General features: G+C 49.7%; 6 protein-coding genes across 6 annotated transcripts; 5 read left to right on the forward strand and 1 right to left on the reverse strand.

Moving 5' to 3' along the window:
- Nucleotides 1-486: 486 nt before the first annotated feature.
- On the forward strand, nt 487-1,198 carry ALT_7166 (uncharacterized protein; the record flags this gene model as incomplete). The annotated part of the gene is made up of 2 exons (XM_033557299.2): nt 487-747; nt 800-1,198. 2 exons carry the CDS (start codon nt 487-489, stop codon nt 1,196-1,198), a joined length of 660 nt encoding a protein of 219 aa, XP_033413190.2.
- Nucleotides 1,199-3,123: 1,925 nt separating this feature from the next.
- ALT_7167 (FHA domain protein) lies at nt 3,124-5,011 on the forward strand (the record flags this gene model as incomplete). The annotated part of the gene is made up of 3 exons (XM_033557298.2): nt 3,124-4,157; nt 4,223-4,319; nt 4,382-5,011. 3 exons carry the CDS (start codon nt 3,124-3,126, stop codon nt 5,009-5,011), a joined length of 1,761 nt encoding a protein of 586 aa, XP_033413189.2.
- Nucleotides 5,012-6,100: 1,089 nt separating this feature from the next.
- ALT_7168 (bestrophin family protein) lies at nt 6,101-7,469 on the forward strand (the record flags this gene model as incomplete). Its single annotated transcript, XM_033557297.2, has 4 exons — nt 6,101-6,243; nt 6,303-6,444; nt 6,505-7,046; nt 7,103-7,469. The coding sequence occupies 4 exons, from the start codon at nt 6,101-6,103 to the stop codon at nt 7,467-7,469; spliced, it is 1,194 nt and encodes a 397-aa protein (XP_033413188.2).
- Nucleotides 7,470-8,154: 685 nt separating this feature from the next.
- ALT_7169 (FAD-binding dehydrogenase) lies at nt 8,155-9,855 on the forward strand (the record flags this gene model as incomplete). Its single annotated transcript, XM_033557296.2, has 1 exon — nt 8,155-9,855. One exon carries the CDS (start codon nt 8,155-8,157, stop codon nt 9,853-9,855), a length of 1,701 nt encoding a protein of 566 aa, XP_033413187.1.
- Nucleotides 9,856-11,566: 1,711 nt separating this feature from the next.
- Nucleotides 11,567-14,124, forward strand: vp16 (tethering complex subunit VPS16; the record flags this gene model as incomplete). Its single annotated transcript, XM_089600195.1, has 7 exons — nt 11,567-11,711; nt 11,764-11,870; nt 11,942-12,070; nt 12,124-12,259; nt 12,314-12,617; nt 12,665-12,759; nt 12,815-14,124. 7 exons carry the CDS (start codon nt 11,567-11,569, stop codon nt 14,122-14,124), a joined length of 2,226 nt encoding a protein of 741 aa, XP_089455657.1.
- A 423-nt stretch (nt 14,125-14,547) lies between these two features.
- ALT_7171 (Alb1 domain-containing protein) lies at nt 14,548-15,188 on the reverse strand (the record flags this gene model as incomplete). The annotated part of the gene is made up of 3 exons (XM_033557293.1): nt 14,548-14,757; nt 14,816-15,105; nt 15,173-15,188. 3 exons carry the CDS (start codon nt 15,186-15,188, stop codon nt 14,548-14,550), a joined length of 516 nt encoding a protein of 171 aa, XP_033413184.1.
- Between the last annotated feature and the right edge of the window lie 264 nt (nt 15,189-15,452).

Raw genomic sequence — 15,452 nt, forward strand, 5'->3', positions numbered from 1 at the left:
ACTTACCCTTCACCCATGTCGAGTCAGAAGCACTTCTTGTGACCGAGTGGACGCAGCTTTGTGGTTCGTCAAGATTCAAGTATTGCTCCAAGACCAAAAAAACGGATACTGCGCGAAGACAACTCGATGGAATTTTATCTGCGAAGTGCAGCTCTTTTATCGGAGCTTCGGCTCTGGAAAGAGTGATTCCTCCCACACCATAAGCCACTACTGAGATCATGGAGTCAGTTAGCCTCAGAGCTTCGACCTTAAAAGGTTGGAAAGCCTGTTCAAATATGTCATCATTAGTGCAGTGTGTGATTCCGACTGGTTGTCATGAAGAGGCAATGGTCGTGATTGGGGTGTAGTTGCCGCAAACGGAAATCCCACCATGTCAGTGTCAACGAACCCCAATGCTATTAAATATCTCGCAGGTTGAACGACCTGACTCATGCCTGGATTTAACTCTGACGCAGGCATTAAGGGAAGTTCTCCATTTCCACCAACATGGTTCTCGGAATCGTCAACATTATCATGATGTCAACCATGATCCCAACCATGATACCAGGCATAGTGGGGCTGACGGAGGATGACAAGCACAATCGAAGAGATGACCACGACCTGAAACGCGAGGATGAGAAACGCAGGCAGGCAGATGATCGGACACAGCCGTCCAATCTGCAAGTCGTAACGAAGTTCCCGGATGGCTCAATAACGGAACGACTCCAGCTTGAGGGTGCCAAAGTTTATGTGGATCCAAATAGGAAAGTATGTCGTTTCAACTAGAATTGCGTGGTAGGATTTACCTGACAACGCGCAGTTGTATATTACAAAACATCCAAGCCCAGAGATGGTTCTATTCAAGGGTGGGTTCTACCCACACCCTGCGTTTGGGCGAGGGAATACATCAGGATTCGTCTGCGTCGGAGCTGAATGCCCACCCAGTCTGCGATGGGTATATTGCGATGCAGCGACCTCTGAGATGCGGTACGGCAGCCGGGAAGATAGCGAGGGTCAGATATGCGGGCCTTGGGATGCTGCACAAGATGAACAGGAATACGTGACACTACGAGACAACCAGTGGCTGGCTGTGCAGTTGCCCAATAGTGAAGCACACCAAGCATGGCAACTCTACTACAATGGCAAAGACAGCAGTGCAACCTTGCCAGCTGGAGCAAGATTTATGGAAGTCCAACTGAAACGACTTCCAGTGACATAGCGTATTTGAACCGCATCGAGAGATATTTGCTCGCAATGACCCAGATATATGCTGGCTCTAGTTGTATCAATATATGTAAGCACTGAGTAAGGACTGTTTATAAGATTCACATTCTGGGGAAATATGATAATTTTGGATCTGGCATGACATCTGCAGCTTTGGATGCAAACCATAGTACCTAGAGATGCTTAGAGGTACTGTGGTCATCAATACTGCAGCTGAGGTACTCACAACAGCAGATGACGTCATCCAGGCTCTCTTGTCCGCATCGCGCCTGATCGGTGAGTCGAGATAGATACCTCAAAGTGGTGGCCATTGTTCATTCATCTATATGCGATAAAAAGAGCACATCATGGGATACCATTATTGGGAAGGCGTCGGAGACAATGGTTGATAATATCTGCTCTTGCAGCATCATGAATTGTGCCGTTGTTCCGACCCAGCCAATGTGCCCCTTCTGCCGTTTGAACAAGCCTTTCCGTGAATACCTTGACAGTGATACCGAGTGTACCGGAGGAAAGTTTCCATGACGGGAATTACTTGTTCATCCTGATCCTAGAATGTACTCCTCGCTAACTAGGTACCTGGATGACTTGACGACTTGACGATTCTGCAGCTGAAACGGAGATTCTTGAAGCAGTGCCGCCGGAAACCAATCCAGGAATAGACACAAACCTACACCGAGGGATCCTCCCAGCAATAGGAGCGCCAGGAAATTGAATCTATGCGCAGGTTGCAGCGTGCACCAGGTGCCTTGTACCTTGACTCAGGATATCAAATGCAAGGTTAATGATTTGTCACATCGACCACGTGAGAAAGTTTCGTCTACTCCATAGAGACGTTCTGCATCACATGAGACATGCCGGGTATGCGTCCATCAAAGAAACCACAGCCAATAATAATAAAAGCAACCGCCAACCACCTGCGAGGCAAATCCTGGAGGTCTGCCCTCTGCAGTATGTTTTGGGTTGCCCCGCAGGCTAGAGTCCCGGACACCGCACTAAAACCCCAGAGGGATCTTTGCGCATGGCATGACCAGGGGAGGGGAGGAGGAGCAAAAATCGCGCGACAGCAATTGCCTATCTACGGAGTACATTGGACATTATTCAAGATACTAATTGCAGTAAGGGCAATTGTCCATTGTTTGCCTGTAATGGCCGCGTCATTGGAGGATTCTATGGGGAAGAATGTTGACCAGCGGCCTCATTCGAATAAAGTATCGCCTCTCCGAGCTAGTACCTTATCCCTACAAGTCTTTTCAGACTTAAAAGGGTTCGTAAGAGCAGGAGACGAAATAAAATCAATTCTGGAGCGGATTCTCCCCGATGAGTTGACAAGGTCACACCAAGTTAGTTGTCTGTAGTAATTGCCATTCTGTTCATGCATTATTAGTCTGTTCTTTTGGCTGTCAAGTAGTCTAACTACCTAGACTACCTGACCTACCCATATAGGTGCTGTAGTCCGCCAACTTACCACTCCTACTCCTTAGTCTACTTACATTCTCGCCCCACTGGAGATCTTACCATCGGACGGCCCTTGAACGGCTCGCATGGTTGGCCACCTTCTTCGGCGCAAAAGCTCCAAATTCTCTTTTCTTTCTCTCATCCCTCCCTTCGATGATTTCTCTCAATCCCCTAATATCTTACCCGATCTCATCGTCGCTCCAGCTCACTTTTGTGCGAACAGTTCCCGAGTTGCAATGCGCCTAGTATAACCGCTATCTTCTCTTCCCGACTGAAGCATTATATATGCCTTCGCACATTGTCACCCTTGACGCGATACCATACTATCATCATATTTTTTCCTGACATCCAAGAGAATATTTTCTACCATTTTATCAACTGGGTGAGAGAGCTTCTCTAAGCAGGATTTGTTTGGTCCGGCACTACTGTGTTTTATTCCATCTGCCTGCTGCCCTGCCCTACATGTCTGCTTCAACCGTCTCCGCCTCCACCTCCACCGCCAACTTCCCAGCCGATTCTCGCTCTGGGCCCCGCCGACGACTAAGCCAACTACGAGCCTACACTCAGAATCATTTTTCGCCTCATACCTCTTCCTCTTCTGCAAATTCCCAGCGCTCTTCTCGTCGACATACCTTCAGCAGTCGTGTCTCTTGGTTTTCCCCTTCTGCCTCGTCGACTAGTCCGGAGTCTTCGTCTCTCCCTTCAGCGGGGACCTCCCATCCCGCTCCATGCCCAACAAGCGATCAATCTGCTCTCGCTCGTTATAGTTCCGTCTTCTTTCCTGGCTACCGCGCCGTTGACGTAGATTTGGAAACCCGTGACCTCACAACAGACTCGTCACAGTCGACCCCGTCGAACGACTCCGGCGGTGAAAATTCAGTCGAGGCGATGGCGCGTTCAGGAGCTTCGTCAGGGGCCTCGAATGCACGAGACGACCCGCGAGCATCGAGCTCATCGGCCTCTGCAAATCCCACCACAAACACTTCCGAATCTGCAAATTCGACTGCGAGTCAAAATTCCTCGTCTCCTGGTCCGAAGGGAAAGGCCACCATCCGCTTCTTTCCCCATCAAGATTCCAGCCAAACCTCCAGGCCTTCCTTGCACTTCATTCCTATTTCGCGAACTCTCCCATCGGAAAGTAGTGTAATTCGTGTCGGCCGATACTCCGAGCGCGATGGTATGCCCGTGGCTAATCCTACCGAACCTTCGGATGCCCCTGTCGGATTCAAGTCAAAAGTTGTGAGTCGGAAGCATTGCGAGTTCCTCTATATAAATGGGCAGTGGCATATCAAGGATGTGGGGAGCTCTTCTGGGACCTTCTTGAATCACATGAGGTTGAGCCAGCCAAACATGGTGTCGAGGCTCTACACTATCAAGGATGGCGACATCGTACAACTCGGTATCGATTTTAGAGGCGGCGAGGAGATGATCTTTCGATGCGTGCGGATTCGCATAGAGTGCAACCGTTCCTGGCAGCAACAACCCAATGAGTTCAAGTGCGGGAGACCCCCTTGATCGGCAGAAATATATTCAGGGATGGTGAAGCTGACATATTCTTTAGCAAAAACACTGCAAGCCTTATCAAGAACCTTGGCAAAGGGGAAACCGCAGATTATTCAGGTTGTCGCGAGTGCTCAATCTGCCTCGGCTCGGTCCTGGTTAGTATTATTGATTGGAAAATGATATCCCTGAAACGATTGACCACTGACTTGACTTGCAGCGACCTTATCAGTGCTTGTTCATGGCGGCTTGTGCCCATGTATGGCATTACAAGTGCATCAGCCGTCTTATACATACTCCTGAGTACCCGATGTTCCAATGTCCCAATTGTCGTGCATACACAGACTTGAGCGCCGAGGTGGACGATTCGAACGACGCGAACGATGTGGATACCAGCAAGGAGAAGGATGATACTCAGGAGCCTGCGCAGACGTCAGCAGCAGAGGCTTCATCTGGAAGCCAAGAATCCTCAGCGGAATCCGATCCGGCAGCAGCTCCTACCCAAGAGCGCACGGAAAGCAATCGTCAAACAAGTGACGTTCCTGCTGAGGAGGGACTAGCCGATAACATCGAGAACATGCGGCTTGAGGACGATTCTCCTTCTCCGTCCGAAGCAGAGGCAGAGCGAACTCCGAACGTAGCATCTGCCTCTCCTGAACCGGCTGTGAGCAACATTACTTCTGCTCCCACAACAGGTTCCGCTGCCTCCGTTCCTCCATCCCACCCCGTCGCGATCAGACAGACGCGCTCTGACACACCTTTCCGCTCCGAGTCGTCCGATGATAACCCGCTGACGCCTAGAAACGATTCAGGGCCCCTGGCCTTTGATGGCAGAGCTGGCATGCCATGATTGCCGAGGAATGTCCACGTTGAACAGATCAGCTTGGACATCTTCCGAACTTGCACCTCTACATATGAGGGACTATTATTCTAATCAGTTCATTCTCTTTCTCTGCAGGAGTTTTTGTGTCGCCGGTTATTCCCTATGCTGCTGTCTCGCCATTGCCCTGCTCTTATTCACCTTTTCGAGACACGTCATCAGCCGCCTACATATACCCCATTGTTGCACCCCGTCTGCTTTTTCATTTTTGTACTTGCCCACATCATCCTGGTGTCGGTCTTCGGTCGAGATGATTGGGTCTATCCAGCGCATTGCATTTTTTATCATAACATCCAGCGTTTCGCATTGTGACAAGCTCCTCAATCCATGTATCCCCTCCATCCCTGGCTTAGGCGTTGGCATCCTTTTCTCGCTTTCAGAACTATATTTGACGATCGTGTCCAAGTTTGGTGCTTTTAATTGCAGGTTGGATTACTTGGCTTTACTCATTCAACTGCTCTCGCTTAGCGTCGAGCATGGACATATGCAGGTTCGGGTAGGATTAGTAGGTAGTTTGCATGGGCCGCACGGCAGACAGGCTCTCAGTCATTAACTGTGCAACCAGTAGCCTTTCCTCTTTTATCAATAACAGTATGCTCCCTGTTGGACGTCATTTGTGGCCCAGATGAACCAACGCCGTTGCTGTAATGTATACCCCGCCCTGAACAGTTGGCTTGTAGGTTCAGATCGCGCCCATATCTGTGCTTGATTAATGGCTGCCCCTCCTCCATCTCGAATGCAGTGACGATCACCACTCTAAACACACCTTCGCCATGACTAGGTGAAATGCCCAACCATCTATATAAGGATCCTTCTCGTCAAACTCACAAATTATAATTCAATTGAGCCGCAATAGCAGAGTAGTAAACTCTAGGCTTGCCAGATTTACACTCGTGTATCCGTAGTTCTGAGTCTGTTCAAACTTCGTTGACCGCTAGATTGTTTGAAACGGCCGCCCCTCCTGCCCGCTAGTTATCCTCATGTTTACTTGTTTGTTTTCATAAACAATCCTTGCAGTGGTCAACGATTTTTGTTTTCCGTGGAGAGGTTAATACAAAGATGAGAATCAGTACCAGTGACCCTCCCTCTCCGACGCTGGAGCGCCAGAACGGCACTACCTTCAGCTTTCGACGCGAGGGCGTCCATCATCATCGGACGGGGACGCATCCGCATTTACTGTCGAGTCGGAGGAAGCCGAGGAGGTACGTATTCTTTTATTGCATTCTTTCTATTTGTGAGTGGCTGATGTTAATTTGTTTAGATGGCCGTTGGTTTTCCGGTTCATCAAGGGTGCTATCCACGGTGCAATTCTGGTGCCAGTGTGCCTGCATGCGCTGTTTACGGCGTTCGTGGTCTACCTTGACGAGTATGTATTCGATACAGTCGGTCTGCCCAATAGTATTGTGCGTTATTCTAATCTCCCAAATCGCGTTATGTGAGTGTTTTGCTGATGACAGCTCTAGATTCCGTCTCTGTCTATCGTCGTGGGTTTGATGCTCGTGTTCCGCAATCAGACATCCTACAATAGATTCTGGGACGGTCGCAACGGCATGAACACAATCACAACCTGTGTACGCAATCTTGTCCGTACGATTATCACAAACAGCTACAGTGAGCGTGGCCCTCCCACCGTCGCTGAACAGCAGGACATCGAGCGGACAATTCGTGTGCTCATGGCGATTCCCTATGCTGTCAAGAACCACCTCCGGGCTGAATGGGGCGCGGCATGGGCTTTGGGTAGCGATGTTAATGAGAATGGTACCGCGGTGTATGACCCTGACTACGCGAGTCTCCTACCCGTGGGTCTGGAGGGTCATGAGCATGACGGGCTGGGTCTGCCTTTCCAGTTGACCTTCTTTGTGGATGGGTTTATCAAACGGGGCGTGGAACGGGGGTGGTTCAACGCTCCCGGGGCGAGTCAGATGCAAGCCCAGCTGAACACGTTGACAGATGCGTATGGGAGGATGGAAACCATCAAATTGACTCCCATACCTGTCGCTCATTTGTGAGTACCCTCTTCACCCTGTTGAAATCGCTTGCATATGCTGATCGCACGAGTAGAATCCATCAAAAGCAAGTTCTCGCGCTGTTTGGATGTGTGCTCCCATTCGCCATGGTCGATGACATGAGATGGTGGGCCGTCCCGATAGTCAGTCTTGTGATCTTCACGTTGTACGGCATTGAGGGTATTGGCTGTCAACTCGAAGATCCGTTTGGATATGACCGCAACGACATTAAAATGGATGCCATAGTCGGAGACGCCAAGATCGAAGTCGGTGCAGTGCTTTCAGAGTGGCGGAAGCTCATGGCTTCCGTTCAGGCGGCAAATCATCCGTCCGTGGGTCAGAATGGCGTTACCGAGGAAAGGAAAGCTAGCTTTGCGCCTCCTGATATGTTCTTGAGGGCTGCTCCAAGAGTATCGAGGTAGTGATAAGGCTACCCTCCGGGCCTTCCACATACCCTGCAATACCCTGGTTGTCCATATTTTGCTGTATGCACTTGTATGTTCATAGAAGTGAATTCTATGATGTGCAACGCGCCGAGATTCCTCACATGATGAATCCTCCTCTCTGAGTAGATCCAGTTGTAATTCGGTAATATCTGTACCCGTCATGTAGCAGCTAGGCTTCTCTCTGGAGACAGCATGTTGTCTTGCAGGGTCAGCATTTGATGTGGTACCGTCTCGGCTGGTTCCGAGATCCACAACATCCATGATCGGATACTTCGGTCGTCCGCACTCATTCTGGATCGTGTGATTGGAATATATATTAAAACGTCCCACCGATGGGCCATGGTTACTTGAACGAGTGGATCGCATGACACACCCACTTTACGCGCAGCTGGAAGAAGTAGCGCAGGGGAGAGTACGACCAATTTCCACCAACGAGAGCAGCTGCGGTCAGACCGGATGTACAAGTACAACTGCATGATTCCTAAGGATGAGCTCCGCCCGTCGTTCTTCACAGGCTGATCAAACATTGATTCGCGGAAGTACCTCGGTAGGCGCAAGACCCTAGCAAGTCGCAACGTCAGCACGCAATTATATATGCATGAATGACCAGACGCATGCTTTAAACGACATCATAAACTCCAAGATATACACTCCAAACACAATGGCAACAAACGACCAGCCGGTTGTCATAGTAGGCGCCGGCCTAGCAGGCCTGGTAGCGGCCTACGAGCTCTCCAACCGCAATATCCGGTCCATCATCATCGACCAGGAAAACGAAGCCAACCTCGGCGGGCAAGCATTCTGGTCCCTCGGAGGAATCTTCTGCGTGAACTCAAGTAACCAGCGCCGACTCGGCATCCGCGACAGTCGAGAGCTAGCGATGGAGGATTGGTTCAGCAGCGCAGCATTCGACCGCGAAACGGATCATTGGCCGAGAAAATGGGCGGAAGCATTCGTGAACTTTGCGACGGATCAGATGGAGTCGTATCTTGGTGCATTGGGCGTGCGGTTCGTCAGCGTGGGCTGGGCTGAACGCGGGAGTGGGCAGGCTGGCGGCCATGGCAACTCTGTTCCGCGATTTCATCTCACATGGGGAACAGGGCCGGCGATCGTCGAGGCGTTCGCTGGTCCGGTGAAAGAAGCGGCGAAGAAGGGGCTGGTTGAGTTTCGATTCCGACATCAGGTTGATGAAATTATCGTTGATGATGAGACAGGTGCTGCGGTGGGTGTTCGGGGGCAGGTGCTGGAGCCGACAGATGTGGCGCGAGGGGTTGCTTCTTCGCGGAAGAGCGTTGGTAGCTTTGAGCTTCGGGGCGCTGCCGTTCTTGTCTCCTCAGGTGGAATTGGCGGGAACCTGGATTTGGTGAAGAAATACTGGCCGGTTGATCGGCTGGGTCCTAAGGTGCCGCAGTCTTTCGTGCTGGGGGTTCCTGCGCATGTTGATGGGCGCATGATCGATATCTCCCAGAAAGCTGGTGCCAATGTGGTGAACAGCGACCGGATGTGGCATTACACTGAGGGATTAACTAACTGGAACCCGATCTGGCCAAAGCATGGGATTCGAGTCATTCCTGGACCATCGTCTCTCTGGCTCGATGCTACGGGAAAGCGGCTGCCTCCGTTTCTGTATCCAGGCTGCGATACGCTTGCTACTCTACGGCATATATGCTCGACGGGGTATGATTACACCTGGTTTGTCCTGAATAAAAGCATCATCGCCCGCGAATTCGCCCTTTCCGGGTCAGAACAGAATCCAGATATCACCGGCAAAAGCATCCTCCTTCTACTTCAGCGGATCTTCAGTTCCAACGGCACGGGCCCTGTACAGGCCTTCATCAAGAATGGAGAAGACTTCATCGTGGAGACGTCTCTGAACGATCTACTTGATAGGATGGACAACCTCGGACAAAAACATGGAGGTCCTCCTCTGGATATTGACCAAGTTAAACGGGAAATTCAGCTCCGTGACTCACAGGTAGATAACAGTTACACCAAAGACGCGCAAATGATGCTAATACAGAACGCGCGCAACTTCTGGCCTGATAAATTCAGCAGAGTCGTCAAACCTCACAAGCTCCTAGACCAGAGCCACGGACCCTTGATTGCCGTCAGAATGAACCTCCTCACCAGAAAGACCCTCGGCGGACTAGAGACAGACCTGAGCGCGAATGTTCTCCGTCAGGACGGGACTCGGTTCACGAACCTGTACGCCGCCGGTGAAGTTGCAGGTTTTGGAGGTGGAGGTGTGCATGGCTACAATTCCCTTGAAGGCACATTTCTGGGGGGTTGTATTTTCTCAGGACGAACTGCAGGCATTGCCATGGCCGAAAGTCTGGCGAAGGCCCCTACGACACAGTCCTAGTGAGCTGTATCTCGGTTGTTTGTCGATTCATAACGGAGGCTCCAGTGCAAGAACACCATCCAGTATGGAATCCGGACTGGCCTGAGCAAGGACTTTAGTCACAGCCTGTATGTCGCTCCCGTATTGCAAACTTCTATCATCTTCAGGTTCTGCTAAGACAATCCGATGGCGGAAGGCTTTCCTTGCCGCCAAGACCACAATCGAGGGAGTCAAATAGTCAATCCCGTGTAATGTTGCGAGTAGTCTGCCAGGAATGATGAGGTGCATTCTTTGGGGAGACAGATTAACTGGACATACTTGGAGAGTTTTGTAAATTGCATGTTTGATCGTGCTGTGATGCCCCCGGCAACAGCGCGGCTTAGTCGCAAGAATACAACAATATCTTGCTGATACCGTATTATGTCTGCGCCCACTGAGACCGAGGTGCTTAGCTGTTGTATTTGTTCCAGCAACTTTAACCCAATTCATTAGCAGCAGGCCAATCCAAATCTTAAAGAAAAGCATACTTTCTGGTCAACTGCTAGACTCTGATTCTTTAGTTGAGCGTCCGATTTACGGACCACAGATGAGGCTGACAACTGTCCATCTGAGAGCCAGTCTGTATTTTCTTCTAGGTGAACATAGCCGTCCGTAGGATCATGAAAGTGAGAGAGAATGAGATGGTCATTCTAGCTGGACGTCAGTAAGCAGATATCTGCTGCACAAACGAAGGCACGCACCAGGTGCTGATTCAAGCGAGGGTTCAGCTGGTCCGCGCTACGCACTACAAGAGGTACGAAGAGAAAGTCAGGCGGAGCTTCAATTGGGCCATGACTCGAGCTCAGTCGTTTGGAGCGCATCAACTGTCGATGGTTCAGCAAGATATCGTCGTGATGATTAAGGAATCCTACCTCCAAAGCATGAAGTTGTATAACCCCGTCAACGTGATTGAAGTTCTTGGCAATAACGACGTCCGCGACTTTCTTGTCCCCGAATACATTACGGAAACCAGGAGACCTCGTACGATCTCTTGGCTCCGTGGTATTGTGATGGGTTGACAACTGGAATGGTTAGTCCTAGTCGCGTTGTCAAAGCTGTGGCTATCACCGTACAGATTCAGCCCCCTTACATGGGCGCGAGTAGGGCGCATTCGCCTTGGATACATCCGGCACCAGGACTTCAGAGTAAAAATCCTCCAAAGACGTAGCCGACGAGCATTCGAGAATCTTACAAGTGCGACCGAAGACACTCGAGCATATCTATGAAGGCATTAGTGGCGTGTTGAGCAAAGAGCAAACATCAGTGTACAAAATTACCAGGGCCAGTTCTTTCGCAACGTCATGGATGCAGTCGTTTGTTGTCTCAATGAGACAATGTTCATGAACAGCAAGAGATAGTAGAAGCGCAACTTCAAGATCTGAAAGTTCTGAGACGAGACCGCTTACGTCTTCTTTATTATCCATGATGATTAGCTCCCCGAGCCATGGTGTTAAACGCTACTCGAAGCGAAATGGATCACTGTTTGATGAAAGATAGCAAGCTGTAATGGCACGTAATGATGCCTAAGGTATGGTGACCATATCGGGATTAGCGCGGGAGTAGGACCCCATGTCGACCTTCGGATAGGAAGGCAACAGACCGCGGTCAGTCAGTCCAAGCCCATTACTACATTGGACTGATACCTGTTCTGCACTGTGTATCTTTCATCAATGAATACAAGTAAACACAATTAATGGCGCCGTCAAATCCTCTTGCGAATTGGGAGCGACTTGGGGACAGCTTTTACAGGAAAGTCTCCGTGTATGACGCTATCTTTGACGAGGATGTGGACTTGGACAACTACATTGTCGCCGGCGCACCATATGGAGGAGCTATTGGTACGTTACAAGTGTTATTTCAATCTTTCTCAATGACTGATGAGATCAATAGCCCTTCATCGGGACGAAAGCAAGCCGTACATGTTTCGCGATGCTCATACAGCTAGATCGAGCATTGACATCTATTCGTGCTCTGGAAAGCACATAAATCGCATCAATGTAAGCTTCCTGTCATGCAACCAGGCAAAGCTAAAGCTTGCGATGTCGATGTGCTCATGCTAATCCTTTAGTGGGAACATGGGACGATTCGAGGGCTCGGCTGGTCCGAAAAAGAAGAGTTGCTAGTAATCACAGAAGATGGAACAGTCCGCAGATATTTCGGCTTGTATGGTGACTTCACGTCTTTTTCTCTAGGAAACGTGAGTCGGTATAAATATGTAGCAAGACCATGAATGCTAACCTTTCCTGGCAGGGAACTGAAGAATACGGCGTAAGAGCATGCAAGTTCTGGAATAACGGCTTTGTCGCTCTGCTCTCGAATAACCAACTGATTGCTGTTTCAAACTATGATGAGCCGCGTCCCAAGCTGCTAGCGCCGTGTCCAGAAGGTGAAGTCTCTTCTTGGTCGTTGATTCCGCCACCATATACGCTTTCTCGTTCAGTGGAGGTGCTACTGGCAGTCGACAAGACTATATTTTTGATTGATTCCTCGGAAGCAGAGGACAAAGTGCTTCAAAATGGACCTTTCAAACATGCAAGCGTGTCGCCTACCGGTCGATTCGTGGCCCTTTACACCGCCGAGGGTCAGGTCTGGGTAGTGAGCAGTGATTTTCAAAGTAAACACACTGAATATGACCCGCAATCTCGTGTGACTCCTCGTACCGTCGACTGGTGTGGAGATGACGCTGTTGTCATTGCATGGGAGGACGAGATACATCTTATTGGTCCCAATGGCGCTGCTGCTAAGTAAGTCATCTTTGATCTCATTGTCTGCACAAACTTACGATGTGAAGGTATTACTACGATGGCACTGTGCATGTGATACCCGAATGTGATGGGGTCCGATTGATTACGAACGATAATTGCGAGTTCTTACACAAAGTTACAGGTAAGGGGAGCACAATTTGCGACATAGCGACGGCTAACAACTAGGCTCGGAACAGATGTCACTGAAGCCATTTTCAGGCTTGGTTCCACTAGCCCAGCTTCGGTCCTTCTGGATTCGGTAGATCTCTTGGAGAAAAAGTCGCCCAAGGCTGATGAAAACATACAACGCATCCGCTCCAGTTTACCAGAAGCGGTAGATACCTGTGTCAAGGCTGCGGGTCATGAATTTGATGTCTACTGGCAAAAGAGGCTGCTGAAAGCTGCTTCGTATGGGAAGTCCGTCTTGGATCTGTACAACAGCGATGAGTTCGTCGAAATGACGGAGAAACTTCGAGTGCTGAAAGCAGTGAGGGACTACCAAATAGGGCTGCCTATTTCTTATGAGCAATATCTGCGACTCACACCCGAGAAGCTCATCGAGCGTCTGGTTAACCGCCATGAATATCTGCTTTCCATCAGAATATCTGAATATCTTCAGATTCCAGCGGACAAGATCTATGTTCACTGGGCCAGCCAGAAGGTCAAGGTGTCCACTGTCGACGACGAAGCCGTTTGCAAACTCATTGTGCAGAAATTGGAAGGCAAGCCCGGGATATCCTTCGAGCAGATTGCTCAAGCTGCATACGACGAAGGACGCGCTCACCTGGCCACACAGCTTCTGAATCACGAACCCCGGGGTGGTAAGCAAGTTCCGCTGCTGCTGAAGATGGAAGAAGACGAAGTCGCCCTGGACAAGGCGATCGAGAGTGGAGATGATGATCTTGTCATCTATGTACTCTTGCACTTGAAGAGCAAACTCCCTCTCGCCAGCTTCTTTAGGATGATCAACACCCGGCCCGTTGCCTCGGCATTGGTCGAAGCGAATGCTCGAGGGCAAGATACAGAGTTACTGAAAGACCTATTCTACCAGGATGACCGCCCTATCGATGGTTCAAATGTCCTCCTGTCGGAGGCACTGAATGCGACAGACTTACCGCATAAAACTGAGAAACTCCTTCTCGCATCGAAGCTCTTATCAGATTCTAAGGATGCAACTGCGGTTCTACAGCAGAAACTGCTCTCTGAAGCGTCACAATTACTCAAGGTCCAAGAGGCATTGGACAAAGACATTGCAGATCGCTCAGAGTTTGTCGGCCTCAGCTTAAATGATACTATCTACAGACTGATCAAATCGGGCTACGGAAAACGAGCGCAGAAGATTCAGAGCGAGTTCAGAATGCCGGACAAGACTTATTGGTGGTTGCGATTAAGAGCCCTGGTCGCTAAGAGAGACTGGGGTGAATTGGAAGAGATGGCCAAGAAGAAATCCCCGATTGGGTGGGAGGTGAGTAAAACACTACCTACCCATATCCTGATATCTCATTGAACACTCCCCACATCCTGACGTCTCATTGAACACTACCTACATCCTGATATCTCATTGAACACTGCCAAATCCTGATATTTCATTAAACACTACCCTCATCCTGATACAAACACATACTCACATACAGCGTGATAGCCTTTCTATAATGAAGTCCTAGGTGCTGGCAACACCAAGCTAGCTTCGCTATTTATTCCGAAATGCACCAATCTGCCCGTCGAGGAGAGGATCGAGATGTGGGTGAAATGTGGAATGATCGTAAAAGCCGGAGAGGAAGCCCACAGAGCAAAAGACGTCAATACTCTTGAACTCCTTCGGGCGAAAGCTTCGGGACCAGCCGTTGCTGAAATTGAACGAATGATCAATCAGCTCAGACCAAGAAGATAGCTGACTTGAGATATTCATTGTCTTATTCCATCGAGAATCTCAAGTAATGTCATCGTCAACGTCGATGTCGGCATGCTCATCTGCCAGAAGGTTCTGCGTGATCTCCGCCGGCTTTGATATCCGCTTTTTGGTTGCCGGCGCACCAGCAACATCGACCATAGCATCATCGAGATGTGTATCATCATCCCGCTCTTGAAGAGCTTCGAACATGGACCCAGATACATTGCGATTTAAAGATTCCCAATCAGACTGAACGACACATGTCAGCGTTAGCATTCTCGCAGACATAGACAAGAAACCTTCATACTCTTCGTGCTTTGACATTTTTAGCCCGGGAGACACTCTTAGCCACCTTCTTCTCCAGCTGAGAGTAGACAATTTCAGCTCTTTCCATGCCCTTTTGTTGTCTCAAGCGCTGTGCTCGTGTCTTGACTTTGGCCTTTGATTTTTTCGACACCCCAGCATTGACGCGTTCATTCAGAACAGATTCTCGCTGTATGACAGTGTTTTCGGCTCGTGGAAGTGAGGTCAACGACTTGTCAACATCGAGACTTGGGGAAGCCGCCCGTCGAGCAGCGCGAGAATGTATCGACTTGGCTATAATTCACAGTGACGTTAGCATAAAAGCCTACACTCCCTCGTAGTTTCTTCATATAAAACTTACGTTTTGCTTTGGCCATTCTGTGTTTATGATACTCGAAATGAGAAATGAAAAAATAGTCAGAACAACAAAGTTGTTGATGTGGGTGGAGAAGCCGCTTATCGATAGAAGAAAAGTTCCGGTGACCGACAGCGACCGCAACCGCAGCCCGCGGCTTCTTTTACAGAGGCTGACGCGAGCTGGCATAAGACGATCCTTGTCCCATACAGATGCAACACATCTTCTTTGACCTTCCCTTCTCATTTGATGCCCCAAAAGCCTCTATGCTGTCGTCGTTCTTTTC

This window comes from Aspergillus lentulus (assembly GCF_001445615.1).
Source record: "Aspergillus lentulus DNA, contig: Alt12, strain: IFM 54703, whole genome shotgun sequence".
NCBI classification, from domain to species: Eukaryota; Fungi; Ascomycota; class Eurotiomycetes; order Eurotiales; family Aspergillaceae; genus Aspergillus; species Aspergillus lentulus.